At 36.6% G+C, this 20,984-nt stretch overlaps 1 protein-coding gene and 1 pseudogene across 1 annotated transcript; both read left to right on the top strand.

Annotated features, from left to right (window-relative positions):
- Positions 1 to 12,005: 12,005 nt before the first annotated feature.
- LOC113286545 lies at positions 12,006 to 14,957 on the top strand (annotated as a pseudogene).
- A 3,055-nt stretch (positions 14,958 to 18,012) lies between these two features.
- Positions 18,013 to 20,724, top strand: LOC113286543 (L-type lectin-domain containing receptor kinase IX.1-like). Its single transcript, XM_026535130.1, has 2 exons — positions 18,013 to 18,026; positions 18,651 to 20,724. Exons 1-2 carry the CDS (start codon positions 18,013 to 18,015, stop codon positions 20,722 to 20,724), a joined length of 2,088 nt encoding a protein of 695 aa, XP_026390915.1.
- Positions 20,725 to 20,984: the final 260 nt, after the last annotated feature.

Raw genomic sequence — 20,984 nt, 5'->3', positions numbered from 1 at the left:
CTCCACCCTCACCCCCCGTCGCCCCCATCACTAAGCGGCCTTCAGCTGAATAGACACTCTATGAAATTATGAATTCAATTTGCAACATCAACAATCCAATACTAATAATCCAAAACCACCAAGTACAACTAAAAGCCTCAGAACGCTCGAACATCAAATCATCAAGTAATCAACTTTCCGATGCACATGAAACATTGTAGTGCAGCCATTCAGTCTTTGTCACCTGGTAATACAACTCTGTTCCATCTTCACGTGCCAAATCCCCAAATACCGCAGCAGGTACATCTCTTTGTGCAATTTCAACTTCGTCAACATTCATCATCGCTTTCAGGTAATTCGGTAGTATCCGGGTCTGCAGCAATCTTCTTACCACCATCTGGTGTACGGATGACGCCAGACTGAGTACTAATATCTTGAGCTGCAGGGGATAACTGTTTTCTACTGTTTACAAAAAGATAATGATTAATCATTATTGGGTCTTATTTATCGGACTGGATACTCCGCGTATCAACCATAAAGCCCGAGAATTCATACGCCACTAATTACGCTATTTCATGTTGAAAAAATCTCCACAGGTCACTGCCCGCCATCCTTATTAATAGGAATATATTCTATCGCCTTTGAGTTGTGTATCTCTATTTGTTTTAGGTTTTTTGTTTCTAAAACCAGAGTGGAGCAAAAAATCAATTTGAGTCTGCAGATATTATTGATCATCGTACTCGTAGTACATAATTATGTTCTATCCGCATGAGGTTGTTCATAAATCCGGGTATATCAACAAATTCAAGTCATTTTTTAACTTGTCTGTTATTGATTTTTGTTCTTCATTATTCACCTCAATTATTTGTAAAACCCTATCTGAATCCCACTACCATATCATCATCATCATCCAAACAATATGGAGTCACCAAATCAGAGTAATCAGTTAAAAAAAGGTTTGATCGATTTTTTTTTAAAAATAGTTCGATCGATCTTTCTCTCGTGTTTCTAAATCTTTATCTTATAAACTGAGTGTATAACCCGGATATATCAATCTTACAACAATCAAACAATTAATTTGACTTGAGTCCTATCTTTCTTTTGTTTTGTAGGTGCTTGTTTTTCACTTGCGGGAAAACCGTTCACTAGTTCAGTCATTGTTAAAGGTGATGGTATCGCTGGTATTTCAGCTGCTCGCGCTCTTCGGGATGCCTCTATTAAGGTATATATATATATATATTTAGGGCTTCGGCATGCAGATTCGATTATCTTTTGAAAACTACTTTTTTTTTTTCGTTAATGTAGGATCGAGCAAGAAATTTGCTCGACGGAGAGGAGAGCATAAACTCATGGCCCACTCGACCCTCTCAACCGAAAAGATCGAGAGGAGAGCACAAATGAAAGCAAATAAACGATTACATTGATAATCAGTTTGGTGTTACATAAACTCATGGCTCACTAGCCTATTTATCAGGGGCGGAGCCAAAAAATGTTGGATGGGGATGCAAAAATTTGCTATGGGGTGCAACAACATTTTTTAAGGGGTGCAAAAGTGCAAAACTAGGCTTAGATATAATTTTTTTATATTTTGGGCTTGAAATGGGCTTTGGAGCCAGCTGGGAAGGGGGTGCAAGTGCAACCTCTTGCAATGAGCTGGCTCCACCCCTGCTACTTATAGTCTCACAAACTTGACGATCACTCAAAGTACTTTCCTAATAAAAACAAACTCTAAATAAAGCACACTTCTAGACATACAAAGAAACTCTAAATATAGTAAAACTAAGTAATCGACACAACTTGCTCTTCTAGTTAACTCCAACCTCCAAATATCGCACAGTGTGTCAACAACGTATGTTGATCCCACTTGACTGCGTCAACTGCAGCAGTTGATCTGTTCGGACCATATCTTGGTTTAACTTCCAACATCCTCCATTAAACCAAGATATCATTCAACGATAATTTCGCAACCATCTTCTTCCATTGATCGACGTTAACATGTCCTTGTCTTTTCTCATTTACTATTCCTCTTCTTCCATTGATGAACGTTAAAACGTTCTTTTCTTTTCTCGTACTAGAATTTCGTCATCATTATCAAACTCAAATCACAAACCAATCTTCTTCATCGCAATCGTCAAACACTCACTTCACATTCTTTTTCATCGCAGCGGAACACAAACCTTAACAAGTTAGAAAAAACTCATTGTGCTCTATACAACTTGCTAACCAAACAAAAAACCAAATTCTTTAACTCAACACCGAGCATTGTAGATCACTTTCAACTTTCTTCAATAAGCATTGTAGCTCAAACTCAACACTTTTTTACTTACTTCACTCGCAGGATTTCCACTCAATTCTTCAAATTCCACACTGGAATTTCTTCACTTCTCTAGCCAAATCCCCACTGAGATTGCTTCACACAACTCTAGCCAAATCCCCACTGGGATTGCTTCACACAACTCTTAGCCAAATTCCCACACTGGGATTGCTTCACTTCTCACGATCACACCTTCTGACGTCTTTTCTCAACACTCTCTCATCACCACCTGGTCATTAACTTCTCTTTCTTCATAACCTAGTTGTTGTTTCTTCTTCTCTTGTTCCAGTCACCCTATTGTTGCGAAACCTCCACACTTCTTTTTTATTCAAGATTCTCTCACAATCTTTCTCTTGTTACGCTTCTGCCACAAGCAATAACTATCACAAAGTCTGCCACACTTTGCAGGTCTTCCAAGTTTCTACCACAAACTCTTCAACCACACTTCACTTCATGTTTGAGCTTAAACATGCTACCATCCTCCCTTAAGCTCAAACGTAACCATCCAATCATTCCTTGTCATTCGAAGTCCCTGAATTCGAATTCAACTTCATCAAATTGTAGTAATCCCTCTTATCAACAGTCTTGCAATACTTTGATTCTTCTTTGACTTTGAATCCATGACCTAACCCTTCAAAACAGCCACTCACCCAAAGCTTTTTCACATTCAGATTCACATCCAACATTAACAAACTTGTTCTCTACGAACCCATTTGTCAGTCAAACTTAACTCATCTATCAGTCCAACTGCCTTCGCTCTAACTCCAATATCCAAACGCAGCACAGCCAACTGTTTTTCCCTTTTTTTTTTCTTTTCTTTTTTCACGCTTCTCCCTAACTTACTGTTTCCTTCATTGGAATCTCACCTTCTAAATTTTCGAAACACGACCATAATTCAAGCCATCAATCCACACGTCTTTTGACTGCTAGCTATTTATACCAAGGCAACGGTACTAAACTCCATGAGCCTCCTAGTAAGCCCCGCCTGGTAACATCCCGAGAAAATTCAGATCAAACCTAATCAAAATCAAGCACAGCATCAACTGCTAACACAACAACATCAGTTCTACTTTCATTCTTAATTTCCCGGACTCAAACTGATCACTTCTCCTCGTTGCTTTTGAAATTCTCTCAAACCCTTTGTAAGCATTACTCGAACCATCTTTCCCTCATCATTATTTGTTTATGGTTGAACTCTGATGATCTGTAGATACCAACATCTCAGTCCCACCTTCTCTGTATCAGCATTCAGCACCACCGTCACCATCCTTGTTTATCTCAACTTGCTGGTAATCCGAACAAACCCATCTTTGACATGTTTTCCGGAGATAACCTTAGCACTTAATAACCCAGATTTCTTCTCTTCCCTTTTTTTTATACGACCTTCTCTTTTAACTAAGAGCAACCACAGTCATGAGACGGACCAAATATCAAAAGCCAGACTAAAAGCCAAAAAAATTTGGTATTCTGGGTGTTCAAGCGCAATGGGGGACGACCAAAATTTGGTGAAGCGTAACTTATACGAACGCTTGGTGCGAGACGGAACTTATACTCACGTTTCTTGACCGAGCGTCTTTATAATATGCGTCTGAACGAAACGGAGGTATTACGTGCGCCTGATTGAGGCGCAACTATAGTTCACGCCTAACATGGGACGGCGATGGAAAGTGCGTCTACTGGGACGGAGATGTTATGTGCGTCTGATACATACGGAGATAGAAAGTGCGTATGACTCAGGCGGACATAGAAGGTGCGTCTGGGTAGCCAAAGAAAAAAATCAAAAATGTCCGTGAGAAGTAAATGATTTGAGCACTGCACATTCGTTTCTTGCTTCCTCCTCAAAGCGGGTAGTTTATGATGTTGATATGGATGGGGGGCGTAACTGCTTAGAGCAACCACAGCCATGGTGAAAGAGGAAGTTAACTGGGTGCATATAATCAACGAAAATTAAAACTGGTATCAGGCGCACACTATTCTTCTACCCATCTCATACGTAACTTAAAGTTGCGTTTCATCCAGACGCACGTATAATCAACGCCCATCTCATACGTAACTTAAAGTTACGTTTCATCCAGACGCACAATAAAACTACGCCTGATATTGGGCGGATGTATTAGATGCGTTTGAAGGGGCGGAGTTTATACATGCGCCTGACTCATACGGTGTTTATATGCTCGCCTGATTGCATACGGTGATTAAACTTACGCCTGGTTTCATACGCTCCTAATACTTCCGTCCCACTATATCTTCTTTAGTCTGGACAGACGACCATATTTGGTCTCAAACCCTAAATTTGGCGACCAAATTTGGGTTTACTCCTCACCACTGCGGCACTCTTTAAGACCACATTTGGGTTTAGTACCCAAATTTGATCGTGACTGTGGTTGCTCTAAAGAGACACTTCACACAAAACAACCAAACATAAATTTCTAGGGCAGCAACTTACACGTTTATCTTAACTTTGAAATTATGTTCTCCGGCGTTTAACCTTGCAAGCAACTCAACCTTCTACCTTGTAAACCTTCATACCACCAGTAGCATCAATTCTTCTCGGTTTCAAACTCAATAGACAAGTTTCCCTTCTGCAAAGATATCCAGTTGATTTCTCGGCTTCTAAATCTTCTCAAACTCGTTACTCAGTTTCCTTTTCTTCCAGCAAATTCCTTGTGATAGCTCAGCTTCTAAACCAAACCCTAAGTCAGAACAAACCGTCCCAGCAATCAACTTTCTTTTCTAAACTCCCGTGTCAGCATACTCATATACCACACGAACAAATTCTCTCTTCTTCCCATTTTACTTCTTTTAAACTCTGAAACCCTAACGCAACAGCTTGGCAAACTCCAATGTTTTTTATCTCATCAGAACATCGCACAACTACTCCTCTTTTAATGAAAACAATTATCTAACTTTGAAATTGCGGATTTCACCCAGACCGCAAGATGTATGGGTCGGACACGGGTGGAGTTCTCAAATCCGCACGCGGTGCGGTTGCGGTTGCGGTTGTCTTTTAAAAACCGCGGATTACCCCCACCGTTGGGTAGTAAAGTAAAACTAGTAAGCCCATAACTCAAATTGAAAAACTTAAGATATATTTCTTGCTCTTGAAAACTTATGATTCATCTTTAGTCGCAGTTGAAAAAGTAACTTCTTAGATTTGTCATTTGGAAGGAACACCGAGTGAAGAAATTATAATTAGATTTCCGAGATAAACTGATTAGACAAAGTTTGCTGGAGCTACAAGTGACTGACTATACTAGAGCTGTTAGTGGGCATGGCCGAAATGGAACATTTTCTGCTCTAAAATTAGTGGGCTTGGCCTAACAAATCCGCGGTTAATCCGCAACCGGCCCGTACAATCCGCGGATCCACGGATGTAAAATCCGCGGGTGATTGGGCCGGTCACGATTTGATTTTTCAAATCCGCAACTTTGACGGTTTGGTTGCGGGTGACCCCTAATCCGCAACCGTCCGTCCGTTGCACACTCCTACCTGAGTGTAATTTAGGCAGTTGCAGAGACAGTGTTGATGATGATGTTGCGTTAGATCCATAGCGAGAAGGAGAAAATAAGCTGGATGGTGATTTGAGGTTTGAAATTCATTAGATTGAAGACAATAGAAGAGTCGGAATGAGAGATCAGGCAAGTTCCGGTGAGAGAAATTGGAAAAAACCGACGAAAAAGAGCCGTTGAAACACTACAGGACACTCATAACGGCTGGAAAAGGAAGGAGAAAGAAATATTCAATCGAGGGAGAAGCTTTTATTGTACGACTCTCTCTCTTATTGTACACGAAACTCAAGAATCTATCAGTTTTTTATACCTCATTTGAATCATCTGAACAAGACTCTACTAGCAAAACAATGTTGGAGGGCTGGTGAAGTGTCTTCACACTTGAAACCAAGCAAAGTGCCCATGTTACCTCGTCACGTACTAGTATAAAAAACAACATTTTAGCTTAATTTATTTTTGGTTCTAAAAATTTTCCCAAAATAAAAAAACTCAAGGCACGTGTATGATATCTAAACAAACAAAATCTTGAGTAAGTTATTATTTTAACTCCATAATTAAAATCGATAGTAACGTATCTTATTTCCCCTAAATTGAAGTCTATAAACAGTTTAATGTGGAACACTGTATTCAGCACCATAAAAAGCTTTTTTCAAGAAAAACTAGAAAACAGCCATTAATGAAGATGGCGATAACTAGGAGAAGGTCTCCTAGCTTTACTTGCTCTAATGTCCTTCTGGTGATCATATTATGCATCTCTGTCTACTATAGAGGTTAATTCCATAAGCACATTAACTGGTTCTTATTTTTTTGCTATGCTTTAAGGTCTCCAAATATTTTAGTACTCTGTTATTATCTAATGCATTCATACATACGACGTATATTGCAGAGATGGCATCAGCAGCTGTTGACCCAGATTGGTACAGAAATATTTGTATCCCTGGTGATGCATACATCGAGAGGACCTATCCCTCAAATACTAAGGATTGCAACCTTTGCCATGATTGGTGTACAAGTCACTGTGCCAGTATGAAAAGCTCGGTTGTCAAAAACCCATGCAGAGTTACCAGTTGGTTGTCTTGTCAATGTTGCTGTCAGAAACCACCCTCCTCACCACCATCACCACCCCTTCCTCCAGCTACTTCAACGCCAGACCCTTTTATTGACATTGGATCCAGCATTGATAAAATATGCTCTTCTAACCAATTATATCTAGAGATTAAACATGCGGAAGGTATAAGTTGCGCTCTTCAACCTCAATGTGCGAATAAATGCAAGGAAAAGGGCCGCTTAAATGAAGGAAATCAATGTCTTGGAAGCTGTAGAAATGGTTGTAAGAATAATGGGTATAAATGGGTGGAGCAATGTTGTTGTGGTAATGCTATACCCTCTCCGCCTCCGCCTCCGCCTCCACCCTCACCACCACCTCCATCTCCGCCACCACCACCACCTCCATCCCCATCACCACCTCCACCCTCACCCCCACAGCCACCTCCATCTCCACCTCCGCCAACAACTCCAGTAAATATCTGCAGAGCAGGAGAGGATTTTCTACCGACACCCATAGAGGACTGCTCCCTTTGTACACGTGATTATTGTGTACGTAAATGTTCAGAAATCGGAGGTTCACTGAGAAGAATGGGGTGTGCTCCTTCTGTACTATCGTGCAAGTGTTGCTGCAAAAGTATCACCCTGCAATCATCAACTTCTGTTCTTGGTTCATCATTACTTCCAGCAGTAGAATGATTAATAATATTTCAGTGATACTATCATCCAGAAAGAGCATATATATATATATATATATATATATAGCTGAAGCACTGTGACGATGTATTATCCAGTTATCTTAGTACTTTAGTTTGTCTCTTTAAGCATGTAGGTCTCTTTTTTCATAATTGGTTGTTTTATTTGTATTGGCCATGAATAAATGAAGTGAAAGGTGCATTTGTTATCTGAATTACTCGCCTAAAATTAATTCAAACTTGGTGCATTAACAGTGAACACTGACCATTAATATCGTCATCCAAAATTAATACTCGATGTTTTTGAAGTTTTCAAGCAGATTAAGAAATGAGAGATGTAAAAAATTCTACTTATGTCCTTCAAACATTAATTCTTATTTATGTGTTTAAAAATAAGCTTATGGTTCCAAGAAAAAATATGAGGGTGTTGATAGTAGTTTTGTGGAAAAAATATGAAAAATATAATGTGGAACAAAAAAATAATCTTAAACACTCATCTAAAATGGAACGGAAATTACTATCCAATAACACGGGATTTAGTCAATTAGTCAATTTCGAAGTCGCTCAACTGTTTTGGAAAGTGTACTTAACATGGGAATAATGAATGAGTGAAACTACAGCCATGCATTGTTTGAGGCAAGATTTTTCGTCCGGAATGGGACTCGTGAACCTAGCATTTCCGTAAGTAATGACCAGGAATATTTCAGCTCTAATATTTGAGGTTGTTTTTCATCTTCGAAGTTCAACCTCAACACAAACACAAGAAAATACACTGAAATATAGTTAAGCTCTAAGATAATATAGCTGTCAACTGGACAATTATTTCTTGTCACACAAAATTAACCCGAAAAGTCGCGAAACACAAAATGGTGTTGTCAATAAACACTGATCGGAATGAGACAAGTTTATTAATCGATCATTAGACAAACAAATCTTTGTGACAGCAAATAGTAAGATTGCATCTTTGTTTGTTTAACTTTATTTCTGACATTTTATTAATTTTAGTTATGAATTGTGTTTTGTAGTAACGGTGCTTTACTAGTCTTTGGAAAAATTTATTCTTGTAACTAGTTTTTTTTTTTTTTTTTGTGTTTCGCCTAGTCTGTTACTCCTTTTCTTTTAGTCTACTTGGATAGACTTTTGTACATTCTTCATTTCTATTATATTTTCTCTTTTCCGATCAAAAAAAAATAGTAACGGTGCTTTATAGTCCCAATCCCTGGCACTGAAAGCCACGAGATTTGCGTCGATCTAAGCATGTGACCAATTAATTATCAAGTTTCAATAAATAGTAAAAGTTGGTTTACAGATCCAATTTCTGGCACTGCAACCGATAAATTTTGCATTGCTCTGACGTTTGGCTAATTGGACATTCATTAACCCAATTAATTATGGCACAACTATTAAAATGGAATAAAAGGCTGTTAAAGCATAGCTAAAATGCTACACCGTGCTACACACCGCGCTATTTGTTGATTCTGGCACTGGTGCGCTTGGATTTTGAAGGCGGTACTCATTGGGTCAGAAAGTTTGGTGGGATTACCATTTGGATCGTGGTAGTTTTGGGGCTATTTGGTTAGCCACATTTTCCGGATGTACAATTTTCGCAACGAAACATACTTTTCTACCGAATTTGATCGAGAACAACGACGAACATTTATGACAGCACCCAAAGTGTAGTTGGTAGGATAAACCCCAGCTTCCAATAATTAAAGAAATACTTGAATGGCTCGGTAGTTATTCCAGCACCAGCGATAGTCATAATATCGCTCGTCGGAAATATCATCGCTCAACGGTGACTCGTCCAACGGCTACAATTTCCCTGTTCTATAAATACTAAATTTCAAACTCACGCCAGAATTTCTAAATCTCTCTAAAATTTCTTAATCTCTGCAATCTTTTTCAAATCTAAAACAATTACACCTTCTCTACACTTCTTAATTTCTTGTAATATGGATTTACAATCTCAAAGTCAAAGAAAAGGTAAAAAGATCAAAGTCCGGGGTGCAAAATACAACATCACAGAAAATGAATGCATTTTTTCGTAATTATGTTTATTTTATCCAAAGTTGTATTGATGGTGCACAATAACATGGTAATACCATGTGGGATAATATATTTCATAAATATGAAGTACAAACCATGAGCATCAGTAGTCCATGTGCAAATGGGTCGTTGGAACGCTTCATTGTAATCAATAAGGAAGTCTCCTCATATGTTATTGCAATTATGCAAGCCAAGAGAGCCCGGGAGAATGGTCTTGTATATGGTGATGTTGAAAGACAGGTTTTATACAGAATAACAGCGAGAAAATGACAAAATTTTCTCTTTCAAAAGTTGTTATCATATTTTAAAGGTGTTGAACAAATATAATCCAGAAGTGTTAGCATCTAATCAACAAGTACCTGAAAAGTCACCATACAATTCTTCTCCGTCAACACCAAATTCTTCACCATTTTTCACCAGGTTCATCAGATTCATCACCAGATACCTCAAGACACCCAAGTGTCAACTTATTTCACAATAATGATGATCCTAATAAAACACTTATAGGAAGAAACGGATCAAGACCAACTAGAAAATTACGTCAAGAATGGGGAATCTCCAATGGATTTAACATGGCGGAGTTTATGGAACATCAGAAGACCGTCGAGAAGCAAAGAGCGGCTGATAAAAAATTTCAAAACAGAGAGACTAAAAAACGTCGCATTTCTCAAGAAAAATTTGTGTAAGATTATGACAAGCATAACATTCTTCAAGTTGACACTTCAAATATGAACCCCCAATAAAAACAAGCATCTTGGCATCCATCAGATCGTGTTTTAGCACACCTTTTTCCTTCTAACTCTATTAAGACCGGTGTATGCGATGTATGCCAATTTTCTAAGCAAACTAGATTGTCATTTAATAATTCTTTTTCCGTGTCGGCTAAGTCTTTTGAACTTATTCATTCTGATTTATGGTCTTCACCTAGTGAATCATATGATGGTTATAAGTATTTCGTTATATTTATTGATGACTATTCTCGTAGTACTTGGATATATATTAAAATCAAAAGCTGATGTTTTTTCTACTTTCCAAGTTTTTCATAACATGTTAACTAACCAATTTGGCGTAGTGGTTAAAATTTTTAGAACTGACAATGGAACTGAATATTACAAAGGCCTCTTGCCGAAATATCTTAGTGACCATGGCATTATACATCAAACAAGTTGTGTAAGAACACCTCAACAAAACCGACTTGCCGAAAAAAAAATCGGCATATCTTAGAAACAACTCGAGCTATAATGCTTCAAATGAATGTTCCGAAGAAATATTGGTCCCATGGTGTTTTAGCTGCTACATATTTAATTAGTCGACTCCCTACAAGAGTTCTTGATTTTAAGTCTCCATTAGAAGTTTTAAAAAACCGCAAAATTGACTTGTCACATTTGCGGGTGTTTGGATGTATTTGTTATGTTCATTTGCAGGCAACTCAAACAGATAAATTAGATGTGCGTTCTGTGAAGTGCATATTTTTTTTGGATATTCCTCAACCAAGAAGGGATATGTATGCTACAATGTGGCGGCTCGGAAAATATTTATCTCCAGAGACGTTCGGTTTGATGAGTCTTGTCCTTATTTTCAACTTAAAGATAATCACGGGAATCGATCTGAGGGGGAGTCTTCGTGGGATTTAGTAGCACCTCTACCAATGACGACTACAGAGTCGATAGCTGCAAAGACAACTATGCCAACGGTAAATTCAGAGACAATTTTCCCTGTTGCGGATGGAGGAACTACAAGTACTGAACCTGGAGAAGCAATGAGTACTGAACATGAAGTACCAGCTCCGTCCACATGTGCAGACGTCCCTACTACTGATCAGGCTACATCACCAGCAAATAATGAAGTTCAACCTCCACTGGCATCAGTTAACCGATGCCCCATTCCATCCATATCACCTGGTGCCACTATTGAAGATACAGAAACAACGTCACCAACTTCTGTTGGAACTTTAACACCAACATATGTGGAGACTACTACAGCCACTCAAGTTAGGGAGCAAAATCCAAGAAAATCCACAAGAGAAACTAAAGCTCCGGAAAAATTCAAGGATTTTTATACATATCATGCCACAACTACATATCCTATTGAAGATGCCTTAACATATAATAATGTCTCCCAATCTTATTTAACTTTTCTCACTGACTTGTCCAGGGAGGATGAGCCAAGGAATTTCAAGGAGGCAAATGCAATTTCCGTGTGGAATAAATCGATGAAAGTCGAATTGCTCATGATGAGAATGGAACTTGGGATATTTTTCGACTACCGCCCGGAAAAGTTGTTGGTTGCCGCTGGGTATATAAAATAAAGTACAATAGTGATGGGACCATTGAGGAGCATAAGTCAAGGCTTGTTGCTAGAGGATTTACACAAACGTATGGAGAAGACTATAAGGAAACATTTGCTCCGGTTGCAAAAATGAACACATTTAGAGTTCTGATTTCTTTGGCAGTAAATCAAGACTGGAAACTTTACCAAATGGATGTAAAAAATGCATTTTTACATGGGGATCTCGAAGAAGAAGTTTATATGAGTGTTCCGTCTGGGCATCCGGAAGAAGGAAAAGTAGGAGTCGTGTGTAAACTAAAGAAAGCGATATACGGGATAAAGCAATCACCAAGAGCTTGGTATGCTAAGCTTAGTTCCGTCCTTGAATTAAATGGCCTTCAACAAAGTTCTTCCGATCCGACATTATTTGTTAAAAGAGGTAGTATGGTCTTACTATTGTTCTAGTTTATGTAGACGACATTGTGATAACCGGTGACGATCATGCTGGTATTGCAAAACTAAAAGCTCTGTTGCATAATAAGTTTGCCATTAAGGATTTAGGAACTTTGAAGTACTTTCTTGGTATAGAAATTTCCTACTCAAGTAAAGGTATTTTTCTAAATCAACGAAAGTATGCATTGGATTTACTAAAAGAGACTGGAAATTTGGGTGTAAAACCATCAAATACACCTATTGACAGTCGAGCAAAGCTTGACGAGGAAGGTGAGTTACTTACTGATAGAGGACAATTTCTGAGGTTAGTAGGTAAACTTATATATCTTACAATTACCAGATTCGATATTTCTTATGTTGTTAGTCTTGTCAGTAGGTTTATGCATGCACCGAGAGTAAATCATATGAATGCAGTCAATAGAATTTTACAATACTTGAAAGGCTCCCCAGGAAGAGGTGTATGGATGCGCAAAAATGAATATAGTTCCATCTCTGGTCATAGTTTGACACATATTTCCGCTTACACAGATGGAGATTGGGCTGGATTTCCGGTTGATCGAAAGTCCACTATTGGATATTGTACGTTTGTTGGCGGAAATTTGGTAACATGGAGGAGCAAGAAACAAAATGTTGTTGCCCGTTCCAGTGCAAGATCTGAATACCGAGCTATGGCGTCAACGACATGTGAAATTATTTGGCTTCGAGCCCTACTACGAGATTTGGGTTTCGCTTCGCATCATCCAACAAAAATGTTTTGTGACAACCAAGCTGCTATGCATATCGCTTCAAATCCCGTCTTTCATGCGATAACGAAGCATATTGAAGTCGGCTGTCATTTTGTTCGAGAAAACTTAAAAAAAATGTTATTTGTACCACTTTTGTACCAAGTGCTCTTCGGTTAGCTGAAATATTCACAAAGGGACTTTCCGCTGCCAAGTTTAAAGAGATACTAGGCAAGTTGGGCTCAATGAATATTTACACACCAGTTTCCATATATTAGTTTACCGTTAGTAGAATTTCCCTCCTGATTTCTAGCTTACCAAACTTATCTTTCTTATTATCGGATAGTTCTTCCCATATGTAAATATATACTCCTCCATTTTAGAAAAAGTGATACTTTCACTTTTTCAATTTTTAGGTAAAAATAAAAAAAATGAAAGTATGAGTTTTCATAAAACGGAGGTAGTATATGTATACAGTCTGTAATTGAAATATACATAGCAATATACAAAACTCTATTATAATTCTCTTTTCTCTTAGTTTCTTCACTTATAACTCCGCTACAAACAACCTAAATGTTTATCTAACTTATGATGATAATCCTGTTTTCAACGGGAAGTCGATTTTATACTATATTGTTGATCTAAGCAAGGTACTGCCGGAGAAGATTATGGTTGGGTTTTCGGCTGCAATTTGAGGATCGGTAGAAACTCATAAACTCCTTTCCTGGCAATTCAATTCCACTCTACAGCAGGTAAACAAAGTAGCAGAAATTCCTAAAGGAAAAAAAGATAGTAAAGTTGGTTTGTTGGTGGGTCTTTTAGTAGGTTTTCTTGCTGTTGGTTGCGTTCTCGGTTTTGGTTTGTTTCTTTGGTTAAAGAACAGAGGAAGGTCATCAAGGAAGAATGATGCCGAGACAGCAAATTCAGACGTAAACAGTGAATTTGAGAAAGGAACGGGACCAAAGAGGTTCTCGTATCGCGAACTAGAATATGCAACCAATAACTTCGACGAGGGAGGAAAACTTGGAGAAGGAGGCTTTGGAGGTGTTTACAAAGGATTCTTGAGCGATATGAACTTGAACATCGCAGTTAAGAGGGTTTCCAAAGGATCAAAACAAGGGATAAAAGAATACCAACCAGAATTAAGGATTATTAGTAATTTAAGGCATAGAAATTTGGTTCAACTCGGATGGTGTCATGAACGAGATACCTTCTTCTTGTTTATGAATTCATGCCAAACCGGAGCCTTGATAATCACCTCTTTAGAGGGGAACTTATTCTTACTTGGGAAGTCAGGTACATAATAGCTCTTGGGTTAGCTAGTGCATTATTATATCTGCATGAAGAATGTGAACAATGTGTGATTCATAGAGATATTAAATCGAGTAATATAATGTTGGATACAAATTTTAATGCTAAACTTGGGGATTTCGGTTTAGCAAGGCTTGTAGATCATGATTCAGGTTCTCAGACAACAGTCTTAGCCGGCACCCAGGGTTACTTGGCACCTGAATATGTTATTACGCGTAAGTCAAGTAAGGAATTCGATGTTTATAGTTTTGGAATTGTTGCACTAGAGATTGCATGTGGGAAGAAGGCAGTCGATGTATCTTTAGGATTCTTATTAGTAGAGTGGGTTTGGGAACTGTATGGAATTGGCCGGATTCTCGAAGCAGCCGATGAGAAATTAAATAAGAATTTTGACGAACGACAAATCAAAGGGTTGATGGTTTTAGGACTATGGTGTGCTCATCCTGACTCCAAGTCAAGGCCGTCGGCTACTCAAGTGATTAATGTTCTTAAATTTGAATCTCCACTGCCTAAACTTCCACTTGAGTTACCAGCTCCGGTATATCCTTTAGCAACACCATCTGTAACTAATTTTCAGTCATCAGATGATCTAACGGATACACTAACGGGGCGATAGTTAGGTTTTTATAGCAATTAGCAGCCAATTAGTAAAATTTAATGTACGGATTTCGCTTTATTTTTAGCCTGCAAGTAGTCTGTAGTTATTTATAAACAGACTATACTATGCTTTTTTAAGTCAATACGATTATGTAATATACAAAATTGGTTAAAAAGACCAAAATCAACAATTTCTGGATGAAAAAGACATGTAAAATTTGATACTGTTTAAATGGACAAAATATAAAAATAGCGAGGATGTAAACAATTTCATCGTACCCATTTTCAGTTACTTATTCTTATTATTAATTTACATCAGGATGCATCTAGTTTCATCCACACTATTTTTTAAGTTTAAGTCAGGATGAATTCAGTTTCATTCTTGCTATTTTTTTTGTGTCAATTTCACCCATAATAATTTTTACTCATCCATTTAAACTACTCCCTCTGTCCATTTTTATCTGTCCTAATTTCTACTTTGGTCTGTCCGTTTTTATCTGTCCGCTCTGTTTATAAACATACTTTTCCCTTAAACTATCAAATATACCCTTTCTTTTTAATAATTGTAAAATCATTTTTAATATAAACTTAATTCAAAGTCATAAATATCATCACCATATATAATGAAAAAATTCATTCAATATTTTTTCATATTAATTGACATTCCTTTTTTAAATTAAGGCATTTATGGGTGGTTAAAAAATTCCTAATAATTCTATTTATTCCTACATTTCCTTTTCATCAATATTAATCTAATAATTTCAATTTTGGTAATAAACTAGGCTAATCAAAGGCTAGTCAGGACATTTTATATGATTTCCTTAATATCTTGAAAAAGTCAAAGCGGACTTTTAAAAGTGGACGGAGGGAGTATGTTTTAAGAATATTTGGCCAATTAACCCAATTTCTATATGTAATATGACTTGAATAAAAATATAAATTATGCTGGAGTTAGAGATACGCAAAGTTTAGATGGATTTACACTTAAAAGAGATTATCAATAGTTAAATAAAAGACTAAGGAAAACGTATAATATTAATTCAATTTCATGAGACCAATATTTTTTCACTTATCAAAAATGAAAAATGATTAACCATTCCAAACAAAACTGTTACAGCCTACAAGAAGTTACCAAATTTTACGGGTATTATCAAGTCCCTATAAAACAAAAATTGCAACCTTATCCTTTACGATTGGTTGGTATCTTTATGAAATTTGATAATCCCTATAACAGCCGTGAATTTTCTAACGAAATATTTATTTAAATAATCTTCGGCGGATTCCAGCTAAACTAGCTCAAACATGGTATATTGGTATTAAAGATATAACGACGACTAAGTATCATGTGGACTTAGTTTAGTTGCCAAGGTAGAAAATTCTACAAAGTGACAGACCAATTTTTAATCGTCAATTTAGTTTTACAAAATCGTAAGACTTCTCTTAAATATAGTCCACATTTTTATTAACATAGTCCAGAAAATTTAAGTTAGAACCAAAAATCTAATTTATCAAACAAGTCTTAATAGTTTTACTAACAATCTACTTCTTCCTCAAAATTAATATATAGACCCTAATTTATTTTCTTAAACCCAAACTAAACTATACTCAAATTTATCTCTAATTTTTTCTCTCAGTGTTATTACAATTGCCCTATTATAATAAACCTTAATTTTTTATACTTTTCTCCTAAAACTGACTAAACCTAAACTTTTAACTTTCTCTAAGATGACGTTAGTTTTCCTAAATCATAACTACAGTTGATTGTGGTTATGTATTCTAATTATTCCTTAAAAGTTCTCCACCATAACATAAATCAAAATCTGAAATTACATAAAGTTTTGTTTTTTTATTGAAATCCAATTTCTAAAACTTCATAAGCATTATTGTTCTATAAAAGATTCTTAAGATGGTGTTCTTTTTTTCTCAATCATGATCAGATTAAGTTAATATTCATAAAAATCATCATTTATCTTACATAAAATTAATTTTGAAAATCATATGATTAACATTTTTTTTTCTTGATATAGGGATTCGGCGATGTATTCAATTATTGTGGGCTATGTATAAAATTTGTATGTAATGTTATGAGTTATGTTGAAAAACTATAAGGAAACATTTGGTTAGATGAATTACTTATTTTTTATGGGATATAGTTAATAAAATCATGGGCTATATTTAAGAGAAACCAATCATAACGACTAATGATAAAACTCTACACAGAAAAGGTTGGTTTTGGTAAGTTATTGGTCGTCAAGGTCCGAAACTCTACAAGATAACGACCAAAGCTCAGTCGTCAACTTAGTTTTACAAATTAAACCATAACGATAATAATTAAATTGTACACAGGAAAACTTGGTTTTTGCTAGTTATTAGTCGTCATGGTCGATAATCTACAAAGTGACGACCAACATTTAATCATCACGATACTATTTCAATAAGGTGATGACTGATAACTAAATTGTACACAGGAGAAACCACTTCGGAAGGTTATTAGCCAGCATGTTTAGGATTTTCAAATCTTGGAAACCCATAATATCACATAATTAGTCGTCAAGATTAGTATTGCGATGATCTATAAATGTTATTTTCAGAGATGAAAAGTCGTCACGATGTTCAACTTAGGAAGATAACGACTAAAATTAAACATAAAACGTCGCTAAGGTAGACGAAGACATACCTTCATGATTACATAATTGCAATTCCAGAATTTTGATTTTTTGACCTAATTTGACATCCAAACAACAAAATAAATTATTGGCTTGAGTTTATGTAATCATTTACTTTCCCAATCTCATTATTTCTTCGGTTTTTTCACTTTCAGATATTTTGTCTTCATTTATTGAATTTTATTCAATTGTATTGTTTCATATTTTTTCCAATTCCAGGATCATGATAATTAGATTTTCTAGAAATTTGTTACCTACGCTTATGCATATTTGAAGATTAATAAATTTCGAATCCACGATTACGAATAATTAATCGACGAGTTTTCAGTTATTCTAAATGATGAAAATGGGGATTAATAGATCTGTATGATAGAGGAAGAATGAGTTCATGAAAATGAAGCTGATAATATGAGATGGAATGGGTCAGTTTTAATTAATTTGGCAAGGATGACTTTGTAATTTTACACATATTTGATACTCTCTATCCTTGTTTTCTAGGTCCACTTAAACTCATGTATACCCAATTAATAAAACTTTTTTTCTAGATTATTTTTATTTATTTGATTAGCTATAATATATTAAATTAAAATTTCTATTTACAAAGAAATTTTTTTGATACAGACCCATCACCTTATACCTAATTAAATCTTTTACCAAAATAAATCAGCCTCTCATGGCCAAAAAAGTAAAATCATTGACCACAAATTATAATTAACCCATATTTGACCAATTTGTTGTTGATCATGACCAAGTCATTTCAACAAGACGATGTCTTTTACCTTATATTTTTCATTCCAAACCAAACACACGTTTGTGAAATGAAAGAAACAATCAAAAGATTGAAAACCTTAATCTTCCCTCTTCAGTGTTCATGCATTTTATAAATCTCTTTCATACTTTTATTTATTTTTTAATAAACAATCCAATCAAGAACAGTTCATTCATAACCAATAATGGGCATCTCCTGCAAATCATCAACAAATTCTCATCTTCACTCTTCAATCTTCTTCTTCTTTCAATCATCACATTGATATTGATTTTTCTAGTACTACTAATTCCATCTCATTTAACTTCCCGAATTTCCATCCAAACGAACGTGGAATACATTATGAAAACGATTCAACCAGGAACGACAACCTTATTGACCTCACCAAGAACTCTGCCGATGATACCAACAGAGATAGTGTTGGCCGTGCAACATACTCACAACCAATACAACTTTGGGATGAAACCACTGGAAGGATCACAGATTTTGTTACACACTTCTCATTCATCATAAAAGGACTGAATGAGACTTCTTATGGTGATGGTATGGCTTTTTTTCTTGCACCATTTGAGTCTGATCTTCCTCCAAATTCTCACGGGGGATCTCTTGGCCTATTGAATGCTAACGTGTCTCAAAAGAACTTGACGACGAATCAAATTGTTGCGGTTGAGTTAGACAATTATAAAAATTCGTTTGATCATATCTCTGATCATGTTGGTATCGACGTTAACTCGATAGTATCTGTGGCTACAAAGTCATTTGCTATTGGTAGTATAAGGGATGGTAGAAAATCTAATGCTTGGGTAAGTTATAACTCTACTACGAAAAACTTGAGTGTTTTTCTAACTTATGATGAAAATCCTGTTTTCAATGGGGATTCCACTTTGTTTTATATTGTTGATCTAAGCAAGATTCTACCGGAGCAAATTCGTGTTGGATTTTCAGCGGCCACCGGATGGGGTATTGAAACTCATAAAGTCCTTTCCTGGCAATTCAATTCTACTTTAGAATTAATCGACGCAAGAAAACATAATACAACTGATGAAGGACAAACTGATAGTATAGGAAAAGGTAATAAAACTGGATTGGCGGTTGGCCTTGGTGTTGGCCTGGGTGTTTTAGGATGTGGGGTTGGTTTTGCTTTGTTTATATGGTTTAAGAAGAGGCGCGGGCCAAGGAACTTTGAGGATGAGGCAGAAGATTCTGATATGTCAATGGATGATGCATTTGAGAAAGGAACCGGACCGAAGAAATTCTCATATAGCGAACTGGTTCTTGCAACGAATAATTTTGATGAGGGAGGAAAACTTGGACAGGGAGGATTCGGCGGAGTGTACAAAGGTTTATTGAGTGATCTAGGCCTAAATATTGCTGTTAAGAGGGTTTCAAAAGGACCACAACAAGGGAAAAAAGAATACCAATCAGAAGTGAAGATTATTAGTCAGCTAAGACACAAAAATCTGGTTCAGCTCATAGGTTGGTGCCACAAAAGAAATGAATTGCTTCTTGTTTACGAGTTCATGCCAAACAGAAGTCTCGGTAAACATTTATTTCAAGGAGAAAATGCTCTCACTTGGGAGGTCAGGTACAAAATTTCTCTTGGTTTAGCTTCTGCGTTGTTATATTTACATGAAGAATGGGAACAATGTGTAGTACACCGAGATATCAAATCAAGTAATGTAATGTTGGATTCAAATTTTAATGCAAAACTTGGCGATTTCGGTTTAGCGAGGCTTGTTGATCATGATCTAGGTTCTCAAACAACAGTTTTTGCCGGAACCATGGGTTACTTAGCACCTGAATGTATTGCTACGGGTAAATCAAGTAAGGAATCTGATGTTTATAGCTTCGGAATTGTAGCGCTTGAGATTGCTTGTCGGAGGAAACCGGTTGAAGGAATCAGGGGTGTCTTAGTAGAGTGGGTCTGGGAACTCTACGGAAGTGGGAAGATCATTGAAGTTGCCGACCATAGATTGAATATGGAGTTTGATGAGAAACAGATGGAGAATTTGATGGTCCCGGGGTTATGGTGTGCTCATCCTGACCATAAATCCAGACCTTCTATTAGGCAAGTGATCAATGTTCTTAATTTTGAATCTCCGTTGCCAATTCTTCCATCGAAGTTGCCTACTCCGGTGTATTATGCACCACCGATTCATATGTTTGATCTCACTTCAACATCGTCTTATGGTGGTTGCAGAAATTCGCAGACAAATGGTAGCCAGTGTACTTGCAGTAGTTGTTCCAATGCGAATTCGTCTCAGATGACAATGCCTTCTGCTGGTTCTTCCCCTTCAAAATGCTCTTTTAAATTCTTATTAAACTTCATTTTTGGTTATTTTGTAAAATTCTGAATTATGGTTTGGTGAATTTTGTATAAGCAGCCGCCTGTTTAATCCTTTTTCGTGAGATTTAAATTTTGTCTTCCTGCCCTGTTCTGACAAAACAGAGAACTCTGTTTGGCATATAGTTATTAAGCCCAACATTTTGGTCCAACCTTTTTAAGAAAGCTTATTCAAGAGATGCTCAAAGAATAACTGCAAAAAACACCGTAAGGATTAGACAACAAAGAAGACCAGACCTGTTTCATTTAGACATATATAGTCCTGGCAGT

Source organism: Papaver somniferum, chromosome 6, assembly GCF_003573695.1.
Source record: "Papaver somniferum cultivar HN1 chromosome 6, ASM357369v1, whole genome shotgun sequence".
In the NCBI taxonomy this organism is placed as follows: domain Eukaryota; kingdom Viridiplantae; phylum Streptophyta; class Magnoliopsida; order Ranunculales; family Papaveraceae; genus Papaver; species Papaver somniferum.
Note: the sequence above shows the minus strand (reverse complement) of the source record. Positions and strands in the feature narration are given on the sequence as shown.